The sequence below is a fragment of the Schistocerca gregaria genome, chromosome 2, assembly GCF_023897955.1.
Source record: "Schistocerca gregaria isolate iqSchGreg1 chromosome 2, iqSchGreg1.2, whole genome shotgun sequence".
NCBI lineage: Eukaryota > Metazoa > Arthropoda > Insecta > Orthoptera > Acrididae > Schistocerca > Schistocerca gregaria.
In genome coordinates, this window is record NC_064921.1 from 314,992,109 (window position 1) to 315,014,368 (window position 22,260).

General features: G+C 42.5%; 1 protein-coding gene across 1 annotated transcript in view; it reads left to right on the top strand.

Annotated features, from left to right (window-relative positions):
• The window catches only part of LOC126336139 (uncharacterized), a 132,776-nt gene extending 121,840 nt beyond the window's left edge, over window positions 1–10,936 (top strand). Inside the window, exon 7 of the mRNA XM_049999630.1 lies at window positions 8,941–10,936. Coding sequence (XP_049855587.1) covers window positions 8,941–8,974 — 34 coding nt within the window. The 3' untranslated portion in view covers window positions 8,975–10,936. The remainder of the gene's footprint in view (window positions 1–8,940) is intronic.
• Window positions 10,937–22,260: the final 11,324 nt, after the last annotated feature.

Here is a 22,260-nt window from a genome sequence, read left to right on the forward strand (position 1 = left end):
ACGATGCTGTAAACAGATCCTGGATTCATCCGAAAAAATGATGTTTTCCCATTCGTGCACCCAGGTTCGTCGTTGAGTACACCATCGCTGGCGCTCCTGTGTGTGATGCAGCGTCAAGGATAACCGCAACCATGGTCTCCGAGCTTATAGTCCAAGCTGCTGCAAAAGTTGTCGAACAGTTCGTGCAGATTGTTGTTGTCTTGCAAACGACCCATCTGTTGCCTCAGGGATCGACACGTGGCTGCACGATCCGTTACAACCATGCGGATAAGATGCCTGTCATCTCGACTGCTTGTGATACGAGGCCTTTGGGATCCAGCACGGCGTTCCGTATTACCCTCCTGAAGCCACCGATTCCATATTCTGCTAACAGTCATTGGATCTTGACCAACGCGACCAGCAATGTCGCGATACGATAAACCGAAATCGGGATAGGCTACAATCCGACCTTTATCAAAGTCGGAAACGTGATGGTACGCATTTCCCCTCCTTTGCACGAGGCATCACAACATTTCACCAGGCAACGCCGGCAACTGCTGTCTGTGTATGAGAAATCGGTTGGAAACTTTCCTCGTGTCAGCACGTTGTTGGCGCTACCGGCGCCAACCTTGTGTGAATGCTCTGAGAAGCTAATCATTATCATACCACAGCTTCCTCTTCCTGTCGGTTAAATTTCGCGTCTGTAGCGCGTCATCTTCGTGGTGTAGCAATTTTAATGGCCAGTAGTCTACATTTGTCACGAAAGTAGCATAATGTAAAATTTATCAAGTCTACAAAAAAAAAGCAAACAATGCAGTTTAATTTACTAAGTGCCCAATTTGGCTAATTTTGTTTCCATAGAACTATAAATGTAGCGTACAATTTGTCAGAAAGGTAGGAACTCAGAGTTCTGGGAAGATGTTTCAATTTTATGCTTAGAGAGCGATTCTTTTATCAGAGTCGACAGTGGATCAGAACGTTTGCGTCTCAGAAATGCGTTTCTGCTGGCTGAGTAGCAGAGTGAATCATTACAGGTTGCTCTGCCTCTTAGCGTAAACCTGTATTTGTTACAGAATGGATACCGGTCGTAAAGAGACCTAATGAGAGAAGACATTCGTGAGTAAAATGATAATCTGTGCTGCAAACAGCTGTTGTGCTCATCTGTCAGGAGCAGGAGCGAGTAGCGAGCTGTGTGGCGGATGCGGCGACCGCAACTCCATCCGGCTGCGGCGGCGACCGCGTGGTGGCGGTTTCCGCCCGTCTTCCGTGCGTGGCTCACCAAAAACGTTTACGAAAGTGCTCCCCGTGAGAGATAACATTGCTGTGTGCTGGAAATACGCTTAAGCATAAGTTTTTAAACACTAAGCAGTCCCGAAATTTCCTGACGGCTTAAAACGGTATCGGGAAGTGGCATTCGGACCCTGTTCCTTGCCTTCATGGCCAACATCATTCGCAATCTAAACACAACAACACCCTTTTCTCGTAACGCTTCTAGTTCGTCTGTATTACGTTAAAGGAGCTCTCCTGTCTACCTTGCTAACTGACGTTCGTGGAAGAAAAGACATCTCTAGGAAATGGCAACGGCTTCATTAGAACGTAGGGGTTGTTTCCAGAATTTCTACGCATGCGACAGCATTCGTTATCAGTATGATCCAAAACGCCGCGCATAAAAATGAGATTCTTCCGGGATTTGTACTTCGGTTTCTGTTGGTGATAGAAAGGTGAGGTAAAGTGTTTTTGGATAGTCTTGGACTAGGAACCAAATGCATACCGAACAGAAGCAGCATCTTAGTGTCTCTATCCTACAGTACAGAGTCAAAGTATGAATATTACACACTTCCATGTCGGAGGTTCGAATCCTCCATCGGGCAAGGGGTGTGTGTGTTGTGCTCAGCCTAAGTTACTTTAAGATACATTAAGTAGTGCGTAAGCCTACGGACAGATCACCTTAGCAGTTTGGTCCCATAGGAACTTACCACAAATTTCCAGTTTTACGCCCTTCCTCCTTCTTAGGCAAATCGGTTGGTTCTTTTTTTGCATTTTGTGTGGTCTAACGCAGACCTTAGTGGGTTTATGGGGGCACCATTATTTCATGGGTGTTTCCTAATAAAACCCCAAAAACGGGTCCTTTCGTCGTTTTTACATACCAAATCAGAGCCGCGGATAGCAAGACGGCTACGCACAGCACGTGGCTGAAATTTTTACGGTATATTCCTAAGATCACTATGTAGAAATGGTTCAAATGGCTCTGAGCACTATGGAACTTAACATCTGAGGTCATCAGTCCATTAGAACAGAACTACTTAAACCTAACTAACATTAGGATATCGCACACTTCCATGCCTGAGACAGGACTCGAACCTGCGACCGTAGAAGTCGTGCGGTTCCAGACAGAAGCGCCTAGACCCGCTCGGCCACACAGGCCGGCCCCTATGTACAATAATGTTGATAACTTTATTGGTATCTATATTCGTTTTCGACATCCATAAGTTCAAAATTACCTTATATGAGCACGTAAAATACGCACGTTACGTCCGGTGAGAGGCGAAATCTAGATAATAAATAACAGCAGCAAATTGTTCAAATTTTAACATTGTATTCTCTAGGTGTTTATCTAGGAGTGCCCTCTTCCCGCTTTCAGAAACCTTTATCCGTTTTCGAGAAACGCCTCATAAAATGTTTTTTTCGGTACCAAAACCGAGCCGCATATTCCAGGACAGCAGTGCTCAGCAAATGGGTGTACTTTTCACGATGTATTCCTAAGATCTCTATCTCGAGCAAATTTGAAAATTCTCTTGATTCCTGTAGTCCATTTCTGAGATGCAGAGGTTCAATTTTACCCTACCTGTACACGTGAAATGCACAATTACAATCCTGTGTAGTGCGATAACATGGTTTGTAAAGTGACATATCATGAAGAAATGTGCTCTAAAACAGTGTTAGTCAACCTCGTCCCTACCGCTCGCTAGCGGGCGTTCTAGCTATCATGGTAAGCGGTAGGCCGTTGTGTTTTGAAAACATTTTCATTAGGTTGTCATCAGATTTAGATATAAAGCTGGCAAGTAAGTATCGTTATATGCTTTAAGTTTCTGTAGCTCTGCATTACAGATTTTATGGAAATTCTTCCAGTCCATATTGGCATAACAGCAAACAAGTGCTTAACAGTATTGGCTAAAAACAGTCTTGGTTGAAATTTTAGTTTTTTTTTATTTTTCAACAACGCGTTTCGCTTTTTGCTAGTTTTTACCAAGTTTAACGAAGGCAGTGGTGGCCTGATATATTCGACGATGCCCTTTGGCTACTCTGACTAAGGGATTCTTAAGAAATACCAAAGGAAGATATTTGCTCTTTCAATAGATGACCTGAAGCTGGCTAAGTAAGGCGAAACGCGTCGTTGAAAAATTTTAAAAAAACTAAAATTGCAACCAAGACTGTTTTTAACCAATATAGATTTTATGATATAAACGTATTCCCCTACTCTACCAATCACCGTTACACTGGAACTGGTGCACGATTAGAAAATATTACTGCTAAGAGTTGTAAAAGTGGGCGGTAGGTAAGAAAAGTTTGACTGCCTTTGCTATAAAGTGTCTGTACGATCATCTGGGAACCCTGCGTTGTAGAACTGAGGCACATGCAAAATTTGTGTGCACGTAAAATCTGGTCTGAGATGTAAAATTAGTTTTTCTTTGTTTCAATTTCACATAAGTAAACTATCAGAATTTTACTGGCACATAGTGTTCTTTTCATATGAGTGGTATACCCTGCTGCGGCAGGGAAAAGGAGGGAACCAGCGAGGAAAAAGCTCCTATAAGAGGGCAAAAAAGGAGAATATGATTCCTGTTTAAAAGACTCTGACTGAAAACTGGGGTACCAGCTGCATCTTTCTACCTTCCGTAACAGCTTTAAAAATGTTTGGGAAAATTTTTAAAGGCGCTGAGGAAGACAGAATGAGGCATCTGGTACCCCATGTTTTACTGAGAGTCTTCTAAACAGAGTCCGCAGCACGTGGTCTAAGTGTTAGCGTTGCTGCCTCTGTTTAGGGGTCCCGGGCTCGATTCCCAGCCGGGTTGGGGATTTTCTTTGCCCGGGGACTGGTTTTCTGTTGCCCTCGTCATTTCATCATTCGTGAAAGAGGCTAGATTGAACAGTGTAAAGATTGGGACTTTTTACAGACGCTGATGACCGTGCAGTTGCCCCACAAACCAAATATCATCATCACTATCATCTTCTAAACAAAAAGCGAATTAGCCTATTTTGTGCTCCCATATGAGTATTTTTTCGCTGGTAAATATTTCATTTAAAACATGTGTCGGACCAGAACTTGACGGATGATCCTTGCTTTTTGGGGGGAATCATTTGAGATTAGGAAGTAGGAGAGAAACTTTGTGAACGGTCCAGATAGTTTAGTCGGCAATACCTGAGCCAAGGTCCCTGACTCGAGACGCGGTTCGACACACAGGTGTAATGACTCAGTAACTTTCAACGCAACGTACACGCCTGTGCAGAGTTGAAGATCCCTTCTGTTGTTAGTCACCTAACTTTTCCATTATTTTTTCAAACGTACTCATGTTTTCCACAATTTAAAATTCACATGTAGCTCTGGAAACGGTCTAGCTCGTACCACATTCAGACGCTTCTAATGCGTTTTGTACTATTCTCTAAGCTTAGGGCTAAAATTATGTGTATCGGTAAAGAGTTAACATTTGCTGTCTAAGTATTAACATTACGGTGAACATATTTTTCTCAAAAACCACCTTAAAATATTTGGGTGCGGTTGTTTTCGTTGTTGTCATCATTTTGGAGAGTGGTTCAATGTAAATTTCCAGGCTAATCTAGGAATAATTACTTCTATACAGCATTTTCATGAAAATGTTAACGCTTAGGAGTATGTACTTTAGTTTTAGTAGATTCTACATTCGCCATGATGTAACAATTAGGCCTACACCCTGATCAGCCAGAAAATTATGACCACCTACCTAATAGCCGTTATGTCTACCTTTGGCATAGATAACAGCGGCGACGGGTCGTTCCTCGAACCGCTCCATCACACTCCTGGCCTCGTGGCATGGCGCGCTGAAAAATGCCACTGCTGGCGGGAAGAATGATCGCCATGAAGGTGTGTACGTGGTCTGCAACCAGTGTACGATGCTCCTTGGCTGTCATGGTGACTTGCACGAGCTCCACTGAATGCTCACCTGAATGTTCCTCAGACCACAATGGAGCTGCCGCTAGCTTGTTTCCGTCCCGCAGTCCAAGTGTCAAAGAGCTGTTCCCAGACAACGGATTCGCGCCCTCCAATCGGCAGATGAAAAAGATATCAAGATTCATCTACTCCTACTATTCAACGTCCAGTGCCGATGGTCACGTGTCGATTTCAGTCATAGTTGCCGATCTCGTGGAGTTAAAATTGGCACATGCATGCGTCGTCGGCCGCGGAGGCCCTTCATTAGGAGTGTTTGGAGCACTGTGTGTTCAGACACACTTGTACCCTACCTCCGCCACAGTTGACTTCCTGTCCTTGTTTTACCAGTCTGCTCGGCCTCTGACGTCCGAGATCTGTAATAAGGGATGGAAGCCCCCCCCCCCCCCCCCCCTGTCTATACATGGTTTCATCTTGGTTTCGATGCGCTTTGAATACACTTCTGCAACACCCGAAATGCTCGTGCAGAGTCTCCGGTGTATCCCAAGCTGCCCTCGGACAACTTCAAATAGATCGTGCACCTTCCCCGTTCTACACGAGGGCGGCATGTTCACTGGTACTACATGCACAGTGCGTGTGTCTGACTGGCAGTCATTCCTCACCAGCTGACGCTGACATCGCCTGGAAGGATTTAAGTCAGTGGTCGTAATGATCTGGTTAAACAGTGTCGTCCTTGAACGCGGTTGAGTGCTAGTTAAATTAAAGCTATGATCTTCCTGTTGGTTACGTTAAAATAGTCGATTATTGGTTAGTAGTTTTAAAGTACATTTAATGATTTATAAATGTTATTTACCCTTTTTAGAATCGGCATCTGAAAAACAAATTTGTTCGTTTGAGATGCATAACAACGCTATTCAACTTAACATTAATGCTGATGCGAACCCATAACAAAACTTAGCAGCTGATGAGGAATACATGACGGCAAAAGCTCGTGTTGCAGTAACCTGCACAAAAATTGTTTACGCCAGCGCGGTGGCAGAACTTTACTGTATGTTCACTATCCTTAAAGGTCAGTAAATTGTAAGGCTTAGGCATCAAATTGTAGGTTGTCCTTCCTGCCTTCCGATGGGCTAGATCTGTGTTTGAAGTTTCACGTCCCTGGACGTACTCGTACTATGAACAGTTTCTTTCTCATATGTGCATCAGATGGGACGTCTATCTTGGCGGGTATTCAATTATCAGTGAAGCTCTTGACTTTTAGATTATACTGATTTGTGGCCTTTTATTCTCACTCTCTACATTGCTTATATACTTCTTTCTTTATACTTACTTGATTTTGACATCTTCAGGGGATTAAAACGTCATTACATTATGAAAGAGGAAAGCCGACATCATCTGAATGAAGACATTGAAATAATTCAGTAGTGACAACTGAATAGTTGAGCCAGACCGGGATTCGAATCCAGATTTCCCATTCTACGCCAGCAGTCACCCTAATCGCTTTGCCCATCTGAGAACGCCTCACTTCCAACCCAAATCCCCCTCCCAGATCCATTTTCCTTATTACCCGCAGCACCTTACATGATTGGATAATTGCGCACTGGATATATGATGAAACACCGTCTAGACTTGGGTATTACTGTTATATGTGCGATGTCTGTTCTTCCGGACCTCACACAAATGATATTCAGTTTTTTGTACGCGGCTGGGAGACCTCTAGCAACATGCTCCCTTACTTTCTTTCATTTTCGTCGAGTTGCTAATATGTTGTTTTACTTTATGTGTCTCGTCCTTAAGTTTTGCAGAGGCACTCTATGAAGAATAGGAGTGGCCCAAAATTGAATCCTGTTTCACTAGTTCGTCATTTCTCACTAGCCACTAAAATTTTCTCTTCTTTCAACATCGTTCGAACTACTCAGCACAACGTTTGGCATCCTGTTTGTTAGGTATGATTCAAACCAGCTGTACGAGTATGTAAAGAGTTCAGTTCCCTAAAACTTAAGTTTTTCTAAGAAAGTAATACGATCTACGTAATCAAAGCCTTGAAAAAAAAAAGGCTACCTGGTGATACGAGTATTTTATAATTCTAGACTTGCAATAATTGGTGTGTACCTGTACAAATAGCATTAGCGGTCACACAAAACTTCTGGAATCCAAACTGCGATGAGCTAAGTAAATAGTTTCTACTTAAATGTGAATCTATTGTACGTCATAAGGGAATTGGACGGTAATTATTTATCTTCCTTGTCACCTTTCTTTTCAAAGAGTTTTAAAAACTGCATATTTTAATCTGTCTCGAAAAATTCCCTGTACTAGTGATGCATTACAGATGTCACTAAGGACGTTACTTATTAAATTAGAATCACTTTTCAAAATTTGTTTGAAATTCCGTCGCATTTGAGCTTTAGATTTTTTACAATCGTCATAATTCTATCAATTTCAGTGACTGATGTTGGTGTTAAGTGTTGTGGAATGATATTTTTAATTTTTTCTCCTGCTTCTTCAACTGAACCGTTAATCATATTGGGCATTAAGAAACACTTCAACTATATTTAGTCCTTTATTTTTAGATCATTACTGGTTCCGTGGCACTAAATGCCACATCTTCAGGTGAACATCTATATCACGATAAATTCAGATATAGTAACAACCCTGAGACGTCCAATGAAGTGATAATTTTCTAAAATTATTTTAAGATTTTAAAAATTAAAAAAACTGTTAGAAACTTTTATATGAGATTATTAAAATATTTGTACTCACATAACTAAAACTTTGGAGCTAAAAAGCTCGGAACTTTGTACCTAACAATCACTGTCCGTCAGAAGAAAACACTGCTAAAAGGCGACATGTCAAGGAATAAAACAACCGGTTCCCAATCCATTATGGTGGATAGGTCGTAAACAAATTATACCATGTGACACATTCTCATGCAAAAGTTTCCTATAGCTTTTTAAAAAAATTTCAAATCTCTAAATAATTTTAGAAAATTATCAAATAACTGGATGTTTCAGAGCTGTTATTACTTCTTGATTTATTGTTATACAGATGTTCACCTGAAGATGTGGCTTTTAGTGCCATGAAATCTGCAGTGCTCTAATACTAAAGGACTAAATATGACTGAAGCGGTTTAGTGACACACAACATGATTACTCATAGTGGTGGTTTCTCCTACCTACAAGAATACATTCTGAACCATTTAATTCTATTTTTGCTGCTAAATTTAGGAAGTAGTTGTTAAAGAGACTTACAGATTGCGAATTATCAGTCACAACATTGTCATCTAGTTAAATCGTTGTGGTATCTTCTTCACTGACTTTGTCTTCTCTCCCATTTCACAATATCCCCTAAAGTTTTAATCTTATTATTTCCGTTATTAATTTCTGTCAAGATGTACATATTTCTCGGCATTTTAAGGAGTTCCTATAAAATAGTAGAGCGTTTTTTGTACTATGTGAAATTTTAGTCTGGCTCAGTTGCTTTTTTGTTGATGGACTTTCTGGATATTTTTTTTAGGAAACCTACTATCAAATCATGACACAAATTTATTATGGAATACATTAAATTTCAGTTTAGCATTTCTTTATATATCTTCATCTCACCTTAAGTTATTCTTTAAACATTGTACCCTGTTTTCACTAATAATACTAAAGTTAACAGTCTGCCACAAGGAGCCACAATGGCAATTCATAGTATCACCATATTTAGAGCTAAATTTCATGTATATGTACTTTGAGTAAATACCTGTATTTCTTTTTCGAACGAAATTTTTATGTGTCAGATGTTACAAAACTTTTGACATTTTATTTCTTTTTTTAAAGGTGCGTGCCAGATCCTGACAACAACGTGGTCTGACGAAAAATACAACTTAAAACAACAGTGATTCTCTCGACCGACGCCAGAGGCCTGGAGATGGTACAACGGGTGCAACGTACTCACTCTGACAATAAACTAAATTTCGGAGGATACAGAGGAAGTTCTCTGTGGCTAACGTAAATGCAAGATTAAACCGACGTGGTATTCTGATAACTCGAGAGCCTGACAATAATGTTTTGTCCTCTACGGATAATGTTTGAACTTCTCACAGTGATCCATCGCTGAGAAAGACGGCGAAAAGGAAGCTTATATTATACGTCTGCACAAATCGTGGGTTATATTGCCATTTTTTCGACGTGTAAAAACAATCTCGGAACGTTGTTTAAAAATATTATCACTGACTTTCCTTGAAGTGAATGTCATCCATCAACTGTACAATATTTTTTGTAATACATCCATACAATATAACTTAAAGTTTAAACTTTCTTATCCTTATATTAAGACTGTATTATACACTATGTGATCAAAAGTATCCGGATACCTGACTGAAAATGACTTAAAAGTTCGTGGCGCCCTCCATCGGTAATGCTGGAATTCAGTATAGTGTTGGCCCACCCTTAGGCTAGATGACAGCATGCACTCTCGCAGGCATACGTTCAACCAGATGCTGGAAGGTTTCTTAGGGAATGGCAGCCCATTCTTCACGGAGTGCTGCACTGAGGAGAGGTACTGATGTCGGTCGGTGACGCCCGGCACGAAGTCGGCGTTCGAAAGCATCCCAACGGTGTTCAATAAGATTCATGTCAGGACTCTGTGCAGGCCAGTCCATTACAGGGATGTTATTGTCGTGTAAAAGGTGCTCGATGGTGTTGAAAGATGCAATCGCCATCCCTGAATTGCTCTCCAACAATGGGAAGCAAGATGTTTAAAACATCAATGTAGGCCTGTGCTATGATAATGCCACGCGAAACACGTTTTCTCACCTCCTCCTGTCATAGTACTTGCAGTGGATCCTGATGCAGTTTGGAAATCCTGTGTGATGATCTGAAAGATGTCTGCCTCTTGCAGATTACGCCCCTCTTCAACTGTCGGCTGCGTCGGTCAGTCAACAGATGACGTCAGCCTGTACGCTTTTGTGCTGTACGTGTCCCTTCAAGTTTCAATTTCGCCATCACATCGTAAGCAGTGGACCTAGAGACGTGTAGGAGTGTGGAAATCTTGCGTACAGACATATGACACACGAGACACCCAGTCACCTGACCACGTTCAAAGTCTGTGAGTTCCGCGGAGCACCCCATTCTGCTCTCTCACGATGTCTAATGACTACTGAGGTCGCTGATATGGAGTACCTGGCAGTAGGTGCAAGCACAATGCACTTAATATGAAAAACGTATGTTTTTGGGGGTGTCAGGGCACTTTTAATCACAAAGTGTACATTTGGGTGTTTATTGTCCAATGTGGTACACGCCGACTGTAGAATCTTACACGTAGTTTCAGAGAGTTTATTTCTAATTTTTATCGGTGAACATACGCACTAACAAATGACAAACATATTATGCTTTTTCTGTATAGAAGAATGAAAACGAATTAAGACACCAATTCCAAACACGAAACTGAGAAGAGACAACCTCTAGTGTTCGCTTCGTAAAACTTTGTACTTGAAGGAAGAGAATTTTAACTCTTAACTTGCATAGTTGCCCATCAACTAACGCTTTAAGGTACTGATTCACATATTTTCTATCGAGAAACGAGATTGGCGTTTCAGTGAAGGTTAGCTTCTTCAGTCTGAGTGATCTGTATACAATGAGCAACGTATTTGTCAATACAACAATTAACAAACAGGATAAATTAGTGGCTGCTGAAAAAAAACCATGGACGTGTCACTTATTTACTGCTAGTTGCAAAACTCTAATGAATGTACTTATTATTATGAAATACCCATTTAGCTTTGTGTTCTATTGAATAATAGTATGGCCATTACAAAATATTTCTTCATTGGAACATTATTTAACAACTTTGGATCTAACACAACAGAACGATATCGTGAGAGAATTATGTTCAGAAAGTAGAATACTGGTAAGTAGATATTTCCCTTATGTGAACCAGAGTGGTAGGGTACGTGTGTGTAACGGAACAGCATCGGAACTGGACTCATGTCGGCCAAAACTCATTCAGCTGAACTGTCTTACCTCACCTACCAGGCCGAATGAAGCCTTTGGTCTACGCCTACGTCTACAGGATTAGGCGCCATAGAACCTCTGCTATTGTATTAGGGGGGTTCACTAAGTAATACACCACATATTTTTCCATAAGCAGGTTGGTTTTATTCAGGATTCCAGTACACCATATTACTCCCCATTCTATTGGGTACAACACCCTTTATTCATCATAATTTCCGTTCAATGCGACGGCCTTACGGCGCCTTATTGGGAGGGCCTGTATACCTGAATGGTACCACTCTACTGGTCGACGTCGGAGCCAACGTTTTGGCTTCGAAATATCGTTCCTGACAAACACTTTAATAGTGATCATTCCTACTGGGACACACTGTATACCAGCAATAAACAGCAACAACACTAATGCACTCTGCTGGCCATTCTATCGCTCACAGAAAATTGCAGTCTGAGTCATTTACATACCCAGCGATGGTGTGTACGTGAACGAAGTTACATCTACATCCAGCCATGTCTTCAGGGTGCTTTACTTTTTTGTCAGGTAATGTATATACTTTTGATAATCAAATTTGCCATAAAAATTTGAGGAGAGTAGTAGCGTCCATATAAGAAAAATAGCCACTATTTCCCATTTTGGAAGCTGACAGTGGCTAAAAAAGGACTTCAATATGCTTCAGCATGAATTTTTGATTATTTGCCCAAGAATATAAAACGCCTAGCAGGCAATAAAATAAATTTTAAATCTAAACTACAGTATTTCCTCTGGTCAACTCCTATTCCCCTGGTGATTTTTTAAAAAAACAAGTATCCCATAAAAAGTAATTTTTCAGTGAATTTGCATCTGTAGAACTGGAAAAATATTATGTTCGTTGATACTGAAAGCAACCATATGTACTTATCCCTTAAACTGATTCGTTTCACATCATTTAGATAAAAAATTGTTTAAAATAATCTATGAAACAGGGAACTAACTATCTACCTAACTAACTAAATTGTCCAAAACGGAATTGGTCCAGTGCTTGGAAGAAGTAACGACTTTCAGCCTCGATGCATTTATCGATGCTGCTTGTACAAGATTACCGACAAAACAATAGTATTTCCTGCGATCGTTTGCTATTCGTTCAGTTATTCTTGCCTGAGTTGTAGGCATTTCTTAGTTCATTTTCTCTTTTAGGAAACTGAGAGGAAGAGATCTAGAGATGTGAATGCTGGCCACAATCATGGAACCACATAATTCGACACGACTGTTTCGGCCACGTGTAGTGAGCGTTGCTTCACGCAGTGGAGAATGGCAAAACAGAGGCAAGCCGGCGACCAAGGTATTGTGAAGTAAGCACGCACAGATAGCCTTGCTGACAGCAGCAGTCTACCAACAGGCTGACGCAAGGATGCACACAGACCGAGCGCCGAGCGAAGCCTGCAGAGTGCTGAGTAAGGGCAAGTGAGGCCAGCACGCTAAGTTATGCTGCAATATACTGTGGGAGTAATAACAGAAAGCTACCACTGAGGGTAAAAAACGTCCTCCTGCCGGATATAAATAGTGGAGCGCAGGCAGCAACAGACAGAAGCCATTAGAAAGCAGTTCGAATCTGAGGACGGATGTGGTCCGTGTCCGATTCCGGAAGTCTGTTCCAGCTTGCAGGATTCATCCGTTCGCCGCCAGATGTCAACTTCAGCTCTGCAGGTCGGCTTGCGTTCAGTCGGCACCATGGCTGACTACAGCGAGAACTTCCAGCAGGACCGGCCGCAGCGCCGTCTTGGTCACAGACGCCGCCGGGGATTGACGCATGGACTTCACAGCAACCCGGCCCCACAGATCGTGGTCCGTCCATGACGGGACCTCGTGGACATCGCGACTTACGGCTTCCCAGCCACCGGTACAGCAGGCGTCGGTAGCTGACCTCGCGGCGACGCAGCTCCATGGGCGTGCCCGTACTGGGGCGCCGAGCGGCGACGAGTTCATCTCAGCCACAGGGCATCCTGGCTTCAGCGCAGCACTGGTGGCCTGAGGCTCCCGAGAGCGATCAGCGGCTCGCGTTCCGCGCACTGTCGGAGAATCTACACAGCAGCAGCCAGGCAGAAGGATCCGCAGGGCTGGGCAGCGGCGACGAGGGAGAAATTGTAAAGAAAGTTCAATAAGTAATTGTAAAACTCCACGCCGTCTCAGTCTTTGGCGCAGCCACTGTGTCTGCTGCTAACAAGTGGTGCAAAAGTCGTAACATGACGAAACTGAAATAGCCGCAATGAGGCACTGAAACAAATTCAATGACGACAAGCAAAAACCTGTGCTCAGCCAGGACTCGAACCCGGATTCCCGCCAGAGGTCGGATGAAGAGATAATCTTTGGTGAATGCTCTTTAATTGGCGTCAGGGCGCATGTATTTACGCACATCAAAAAAAGTTTTCCATTGCCTCCGTTCCTAGAGTTCCGGAACCTGTACAGAAAATTGGAATAGAGATCAACATAAACATCATTTCCGCCCTCGTTATTGCTCATGAAAGCCACACATTGCATGTTTTACCACCATACAGCGAGACCTTCAGATGTGGTGGTCCAGATTGTTGTACACACCCAGTAGCACGTCCTCTTGCATAGATGTATGCCTGTATTCGTCGTAGCATACAATAAACAACTTCATCAAGCCTTTGTTAGTCCAGATTGTCCGCTCCTCAACGACGATTCGGCGTAGATCCTCAGAGTAGTTGGTGGATCACGTCGTTCACAAACAGCACTTTTCAGTTTATCCCAGACATGTTCGATAGTGTTCATGCCTGGAGAACATGCTGGCCACTCTAGTCGAGAGATATCGTTATCCTAAAGGAAGTCATTCACAAGATGTGCACGATGGGGGCGCGAATTGTGGTCCGTGAAGACGAATGCCTCGACATTATGCTGCCGACATGGTTGCACTATAGGTAGGAAGATGACATCCATGTATCGTACAGCCGTTATGGCGCCTTCCATAACCACCAGCGGCGTACGTCGGCCCCACATAATGCCACCCCGAAACAGCAGGGAACCTCCACCTTGCTGCGCTCGCTGGACAGTGTGTCTAAGGCGTTCAGCCTGACCGGGTTGCCTTCAAACACGACGATTGTCTGGTTGAAGATATATGCGACACTCATCGGTGAACAGAACATGATGCCAATCCTGAGCGGTCCATTCGGCATGTTGTTGGACCCATCTGTACCGCACTGCATGGTGATCGTGTTTGCAAAGCTGGACCTCGCCATGGACGTCGGGAGTGAAGTTGCACATCATGCAGCCTAATGCACACAGTTTGAGTCGTAACACGACATCGTATGGCTGGACGGATAGCATTATTCAACTTGGTGGCGTTGCTGTCAGGATTCCTCCGAATAATAATCCGTAGGTATCGGCCATCCTCTTCAGTAGTAGCCCTTGGGCGGGCTGAGCGAGGCATGTCATCGACAGTTCTTGTCTCTCTGTATCTCCCCCATGCCCGAACAACATCACTTTGATTCACTCCGAGGCGCCTGGACACTTCCCTTGCTGAGAGCCCTTCCTGGCACAAAGTAACAATGAGGACGCTATCGAACCACAGTAATGACCCCCTAGCCATGTCTGAACTACAGACAACACCGAGCCGCGTACCTCCTTCCTGGTGGAACGACTAGAACTGATCGGCTGTCGGACCCCGTCCATGTAATAGGCGCTGCTCATGCATGGTTGTTTACATCTTTGGGCGGGTTCATTGACATCTCTGAACGACTGTGTCTGTGATACAAATCCACAGTCAACGTCTGTCTTCAAGAGTTCTGGGAACCGGAGTGATGCAAAACTTTTTTTGATGTGTGTATACGTGTGATGTCCGACGCCAATTAAAGACATTGAGCGCAGATACACTCTTTGTCCGACTTCTTGCGGGAATCTGGATTCGAGTCCTTGCCCGACACAGGTTTTCACTTGTCGCCAGTGAATTTATTTCAATGCACGATTGCATCTAATGTCGGAATTTCAGGGTTATCAGATATATGTACGGTTGTAGGATCAAAAACAAATGACATCTGTTCTTTCGGGTATGTCTGAAGGAAGAAAAAAAACGTAAATCTAAACATAATTCGACGTTCGTAAGAATTGACACTTTCAAGCAATAACGCTTGTACGGTTTATCGGACTCCAGTAGTACATTTTGTGTCATTTGAACTCACTGTGGTTGATAGAATTTGTTTTCAAAAATGGTTCAAATGGCTCTGAGCACTATGGGACTTAGCTGCTGAGGTCATCAGTCCCCTAGAACTTAGAATTACTTAAACCTAACTAACCTAAGGACATCACACACATCCATGCCCGAGGCAGGATTCGAATCCGCGACCGTAGCGGTCGCGCGGTTCCAGAATTTAGCGCCTAGAACCGCTCGGCCACTCCGGATTTGATTTATTTGAGAACAATACATGGTGAAAAATGTGGATTTTTTAATTGTTTTATCAGAAATCCACTTACAGAACACGAGATGATTATGAAACGAATAATGTCTGTCGTATGATGGTCTGCTATAACACAGGTTGAAGGTAAGAAACAGAATAGCTTTCTTTACTTGATGCATTTATAGCAGAAGGGCTTTACGTAAATGACTACCTACAAAATGATACTGCTCCACAAGACTAAATGAACATGATCGCTGTATGTCTGAAACTCAGTAACGTTCTGTCCGGCACTGATATATCTATAAACATCGTCCCCATGGCTAATGGTAGAAAAGCTTGTATGACATTCCGCCTAAATTCCGTTGTACGTACGTGCTAACAACGATTTCGTGCATTTGTGAACGGTTTCAGCGCAAAGTACATTTTCTCTTGGAAACTGAACACTCAGTTAAAAGTAGGAGGGTCTATTTTATAAAAATGAATTTGCTGTTTGTGTAATCGACAGCAGCGCCATTGCAGAAACTAGATAGGGGCGCCTGTCATTCATGTTACTTTTGTTTTTGCTGTTTTCTCGGATGATTCGTGCTCTCGATATACTTTGGTATTCAAGTGGCTAATTCTGCATGTGGTATGGGCACATGGTGGTTTCACAAGTGTTGCTGAATATTTTGTAGTAATAATAAAAAAAAGAAAGAGCTTATGTATGAAAGTATAATTCGTATCAGTGCAGTGTTTAAGCATGCATAGTCCTCCAGTGGGAGGTGTACTCTTGCCTTCCTATGACCCAAATACGGCTTACGCAGGCAGTTACTGAAATGGCTCTACATTTTGCGTGGATTCTCGGCATTTTTACCAGCACCGTCGCTCCTGGTCTTACAGTATATACTTCGATAATAGCTTGCTCACTAATTCAGTTCTCGTCTGTTTCTCTCTCATCTGTGAGCTCATTTCTATCAATTTTAAGGACGAAATAAATCTCGGGTGAACAGCCTGGTATGAGTGTTCATAGGACACAATATTTCGGCAATCGACCACGTTTCCATCATCAGATGCGCTGATGCAGTGACCGGCGGTGGGCCGGTGCCATGTATATATAGCTCCCTCACAGGCGCTTCCTATGAGTCGGTGCGGTCCGCGCCCTGCGCACGGTCCAGGTACAGCGTCCGTTCGCCCGCCGTCTGGGAGTTGTGTCCTAGGTCTTCTCGTTCAGGAGGGTCTGCCGTCACCGCTCTCATTATTCCTGTGTCCTATGCACACTCATACCAGGCTGTTCACCCGAGATTTATTTCGTCATAAAATACGCCTGGAGAAATTGAAGAATCACAGTTTTGAGGACGTTCGTCCTGCTGTGGGACAACTATAAAGATAACTATCCATATTCTCTTTATTTTTGCTTTGTTCGTGTGTTCACAAGCACAATGAATTAGTTATGTAAGTCATTTTTCCTTCAATGCTGTACTGTATTGAAGAACCTTGTTACTGACATTCTAATTTTCAAGTGCACTAGGATTAAGTACGCAGTCTTAATTGATCATATACACTCTCAGACAAAAAAAAACGCGTAACTCGAAGAATTGTCCAAATGAGACGGAAATCGGTAGATGTGATGTACACTTGACAACAAAAAAGTTGCCCACTGCTGAATGCAACCAACATAACGTAGCTGGCTCACAGGTCCTTTAAACGCCGCAACACTGTGGAATATAGTCGTTCGACTATACATAATGGTTATAAGAGGTCACTAGAGAACGTTGCTCATTGTGGCAGTCAGTCCAGCTGTAAACTAGTACCGAGATACAAAAAATATTAGAAAACGCGTTATTAGAGATGAGACAGTCCCTAACGCTTGTAAAGTAAACCTCATTGCAATAAATGACACTTCAGATGTCTTATCACGTCCATTAAATGACATGACCAGTTTTTTCGTGGTCTGAATTTGAGGACACTGTCAACCAAACAAAGCTTGCGTCTCTAATCGAGAGTCAACTAGGCATAAAGAGACATAAAGTGTCAAAATTTCACCAGTATCACTTTACAATGCCGAATGTTCGAGCCTGGAAGTAAATGACGATATATTTAGCCCTGCACGGGGAGCCCCTTGCAGCTAATGCTGCCCCTGAGAAGTAACCACCAAAGGTATGTAACAAACTGCAACGCGCAAGTGTGAAACGCCACGAACTGAAGTGGTGGTGTTAGACGGAGAGCGGAACACAGAACCTATATGAGTTGTTAACTAAGCACAGAGAGACGTCACATATTAAGTATGTTCACCAATAGCGTGATATTGGAACCTGAAACGACGATTCAAATGATATTTGCCTGCCAGGCATTCGCACCCGGCACCTTTCACGATTGTCTTATATCTAAGAATAGTCAGGAAATATTGGTTTCTTCGCCAGTAGCCCAATGTGCGCATGTTCGGCTGGAGATAACGCGATGAATAGTTCTCTGCTGACAACCCCATGCATATCGTCGTTGTTGAACCCACACGAAGAGATGTCAACTATCAAATTCCCAATGGCTACTAGTTTGGGTCGCTCCGTTTGTAGAGACCTAGAGGAGTTTGGCATCGTGGGGGATCGACGAAATAATGGGACTGTATCATCTCGAAGGGTTCAAATGCAGAGAAAAAGTGGAATCTGAGCTCGAATTAAAGTCCAGTGCCAATATTTTCAAAATCTCATGGTCACTTAAAATAAGAAATGAAGTTCCTATGACCATAGATGACGATTGTTTCGTGAACTAAAATAACATTACTATTGTAAGAAAGCTTACTAGAGACAGAGTTTCCGCAAGCAGCAACTTCCGCCTCCGACAGCCAAAACTAATCCAATTATGTTCCAGTCAGTTGCAAAATAATGCATGCTTAATATTGATTTGGAACCACGGCACAGTCCTGCCTTCTTTACTTGGTATTACTGGAGGTGAGGGGGATATGTTTGTGGCTGTTAAAAACTGGAACCGCCGCGGAAATCGAACCCACACCTTAGCCATTAAAAGCTAGTCTCACTCCAACCAACTACCTATTTTCACATGTATTAGCATCATGTTTTTTGTCGTCTGAGGGTACGCAGCACTGTGCGAGAAGTGTTGACTTCAACATGAGCTGTTTGTTGTGAATAACCTATTCGTGGTCTAATAGTCAACGTCATGCAGTGCGAACATAAAGCTGTGATATCAAACTCTCTCTTTTCCTTCCTCTTGTAAGCCCTATTTCGTCTGTCTGCTAAAAGCATCAGTCTGACTAAAGTTCAGAGTCAGTTTCGTTCGTTTTCTAATCGGCCAGTAATAGAAAAATCTTGCGGAAAAATGTCTGTGAAATGGCTCATGGGCGTCTACCATGGCAAGACCAATTTCAGCGCCACCGGCCAGCGGTTGCTTGGTACAAACCGGCGTCAGCCTAAGTGATCCGGGCGCATCGGGCATAGAGCCTATGATCTCCAATGGACTTTTCTGCACTCGAATTAGCAACTATAACATTACGTAATGTTGCATATGATATACTTGTAATACTATGTTTCAGCATGCTCCGTGGCGACTTTGTATGGCAGGTTGCTTTAAACATATTTAACTATGGTCTTATTTTGTTCGTAGCTAGTGCCATGACAACTTGAACATTCTCACTTTTGACGTGGTGGGTACCGTCGTTTATACATTAAAATGGAGCCTAAAATTTGTGACATTGTGTTCTGTTTGTGTATAATGGAAGGGTGAAAGCAGTGAAGAGAATTCGAAACACTTGTCCCCTATATAGAGTGAGTGTTATCGAGAATGTCAAGTTGCACCGTCTCAAATGCAATCATTTTGAGATAAATTAATCACCACATTCGGGAAGACAAACAGGTATTGATGGAGGACTTTCTGCGATTTACTACTAGAATCAATGACAGTGCATCAGGTAACTGGCATGTGTGACGATCAATTAAACAAGCGACACTTGCCTTCAGTAGTCATATAGAGGTTAAAAGAAAGGAAGGTGGTTTACGGTACGATGTCTCGTTGAAAACGAGACTGATGCGAAATAGAATCTCGAACTGGAAAGGATGGAGGTCTGTGAACTTTTAAAGAATGACTGATCCTGGCATTTGCCGTAATGGATTTAATGAGATCACCGTAAATCTAAATCAGTGTAGCGAACATCCGGCCGGCGGATTCGTGTCGAGATCCGGTGTGCCGGCTAGCCTGTAGATGGTTATTAAGGCGGTTTTCTATGTGCCTCGGCGAATGCGAGCTGGTTACCCTTATTCCACCTCAGTTACACTGTGTCGGCGATTGCTTCTCAAACACTGTCTCCACATACGGTACACCATAATTACTCTATGAAGCAAAACATTTGGGATTGCGCTGGTCTGGTATGAGACGGTCCCGGTGGGGGAAGGTGAGTCCACTGGGGGCCGAACCGCACAATAACCCTGGGTTCGGTGTGGGGCGGCGTTGCGGTGGGATACTGAGGGCTACGGCAGGATGAAGCCTCTCCGTCGTTTCTAGGTCCCCAGTTTAATATACACACACATACATCCACACACCCTAGCAAAGTCTGTATTATAAACTAAAGCAGCCTTTTTGCTGTAACATGAGCAGGCGCTTTTGACGTTCCATTCAAATATTTAATGAAAAATAAGTTAAGGAATACACTCATGATAAACGTAGCTACCACAATACATTTCAACTATCTATCAATTGCACCTTAGATCTCACCTTAAGGAAACGTGTATTCTACCAAGATAACTAAGCGAAATGTAAAAGCAAGCAATTTTGGTGGCAACCTTGCAAAACAACTACGCGCAAGTAGTATGTCATCCACAGTTTGAGCACTCGCAAAATGTACTCAGTGCCTCTCAAACAATATGTGCTACACGATAGGAATTACGTTCTACTGATGCTCTTCATTTACATCGCAATGATGCACGATTATTCTGTAACTCACAGTTATGTGTTTGTAAAGGGTTCACAAAATCGTTTCAATCTCTCGACTGTTCCAATTACGTACGAAGCTCGAGGAAAAAGAACACCGAAATCTTTATGTGCAAGCTCTAATTTCTCTTATGTTCTACAGTTGTAATATCATACTATGTACGGCGTTGGCAACAAAAACTGTTGCATTCAGAGGAGAGAGATGACTGTTGAAATGTCGTGAAAATAACGTGCCGCAATGAAGAAGCGTTTGTTTCCATACTGTATCCCCATCTCGCGCCCCATGACCAATTCCCCCACCACCCTCAAGGAAAAAAAGGAAAACATTCGCGACACTCTCTCCCCTACTTCGATATACTAAAAAATCAGCTGCCTTGTTACAGCGTTTTCGATATCCAGGTAATGATCACACAGTGCTCAGTAATATCCTAGAAGAGATCGAACAACTGTAGTACTGGCAATCTCCTTAGTAGATTTCTTGGATCTTCTAAAGGGTGTATCAATAGCCCAACATTTGTTTCACCTTCACCACAAAATTTGATGTGTCGCAGTTACGTTTTTTGTGCTTGCAACACTTAAGACTTTCGTTAGATCGATAACTCTCAGATTTATATTACTTATCGATTTCTCGAAGTTTGACGAAACCTTCTTAGTAATCACGTAGAGAACCTCACACATTTCATTGTTTAGGGTCAATTGTCACGTTTTGCATCCCGTAGATAAATTTTCAACAGCATTTTGCGATTCGCTTAGCTCTTCTGAGGAGTTTCTTAGACGGTAGCACTACCTATCGCAGATGTAAGAGAAATGTTCTGATTGTCTGCTATAGCAGAAAGTCTACACCACTGTACTTGCGGAATCACTCTCATCACTTCCGTTTCACCAGGTGACGCCCCATCAGTTACTGTGAACTGTGACCTTTCAGGCAGGAAATCACGAATCCAGTCGCACAACTGTGTAGATAGTCCATAGGAAACCAATGTGGTCGGAAGCCGCTTATGAGGAATGATATCAAAAGCCTTTTTCGAACTCTATAAATAAGGAATTAATTTTAGAGCCCCTGTACACAGTTCGTCTTGTGAATAAAGTTCCAGCTGTGTCTTACAAGAGCGATGCTTTTCAAATCCACTCTGGTTTAATGGCAAAAGGTAATATATTTCGGTGTATTTACAACATACGGACAAATTATTTGTTCATATGTCCTGCTACATATCGATGTCAATGAAATAGATGTGTATTATAACTCGGTGGATTACGTTTATTGTCGTGCTTATATATATATATATATATATATATATATATATATATATATATATATATATATATATATATATATATATATGTGTGTGTGTGTGTGTGTGTGTGTGTGTGTGTGTGTATTACGGTGGTCTGTGCAACTTTCCATTGTTCTCCCTCATCATTAATACCACATAGCCATTTCATTTCGTCCTCAAGACGTTGTAGGAAAAATAATTAAATAATTAAGCCACTGCATCATTGACTGACAAGACACACTCCTGAATTGTTAGAACACTCAAGAAAAACATTGTCTGTAGAAACTTAATCATCCTGCTATGTCTACGTGAGTTTCAAGATAACGTAATGGAACACGTCTGCTGACTCTGCGATAGTATTGTTACTTCCTGGAAAGAGAGAGATTTATCCTGCAAGATTTACTTGATATATTCGTGGTATACCAATCAAAGATTCTGAATGAATTCCACTTAAGTGTGTCATCGACATATCAAACACATGTTTACAGACAGATGAGATTAATTACACACAGAAGTCACAGATAATCTAGTTATCTACATTGCGAGGGGCAATGGCAATGAGAAGGCTGCAGTT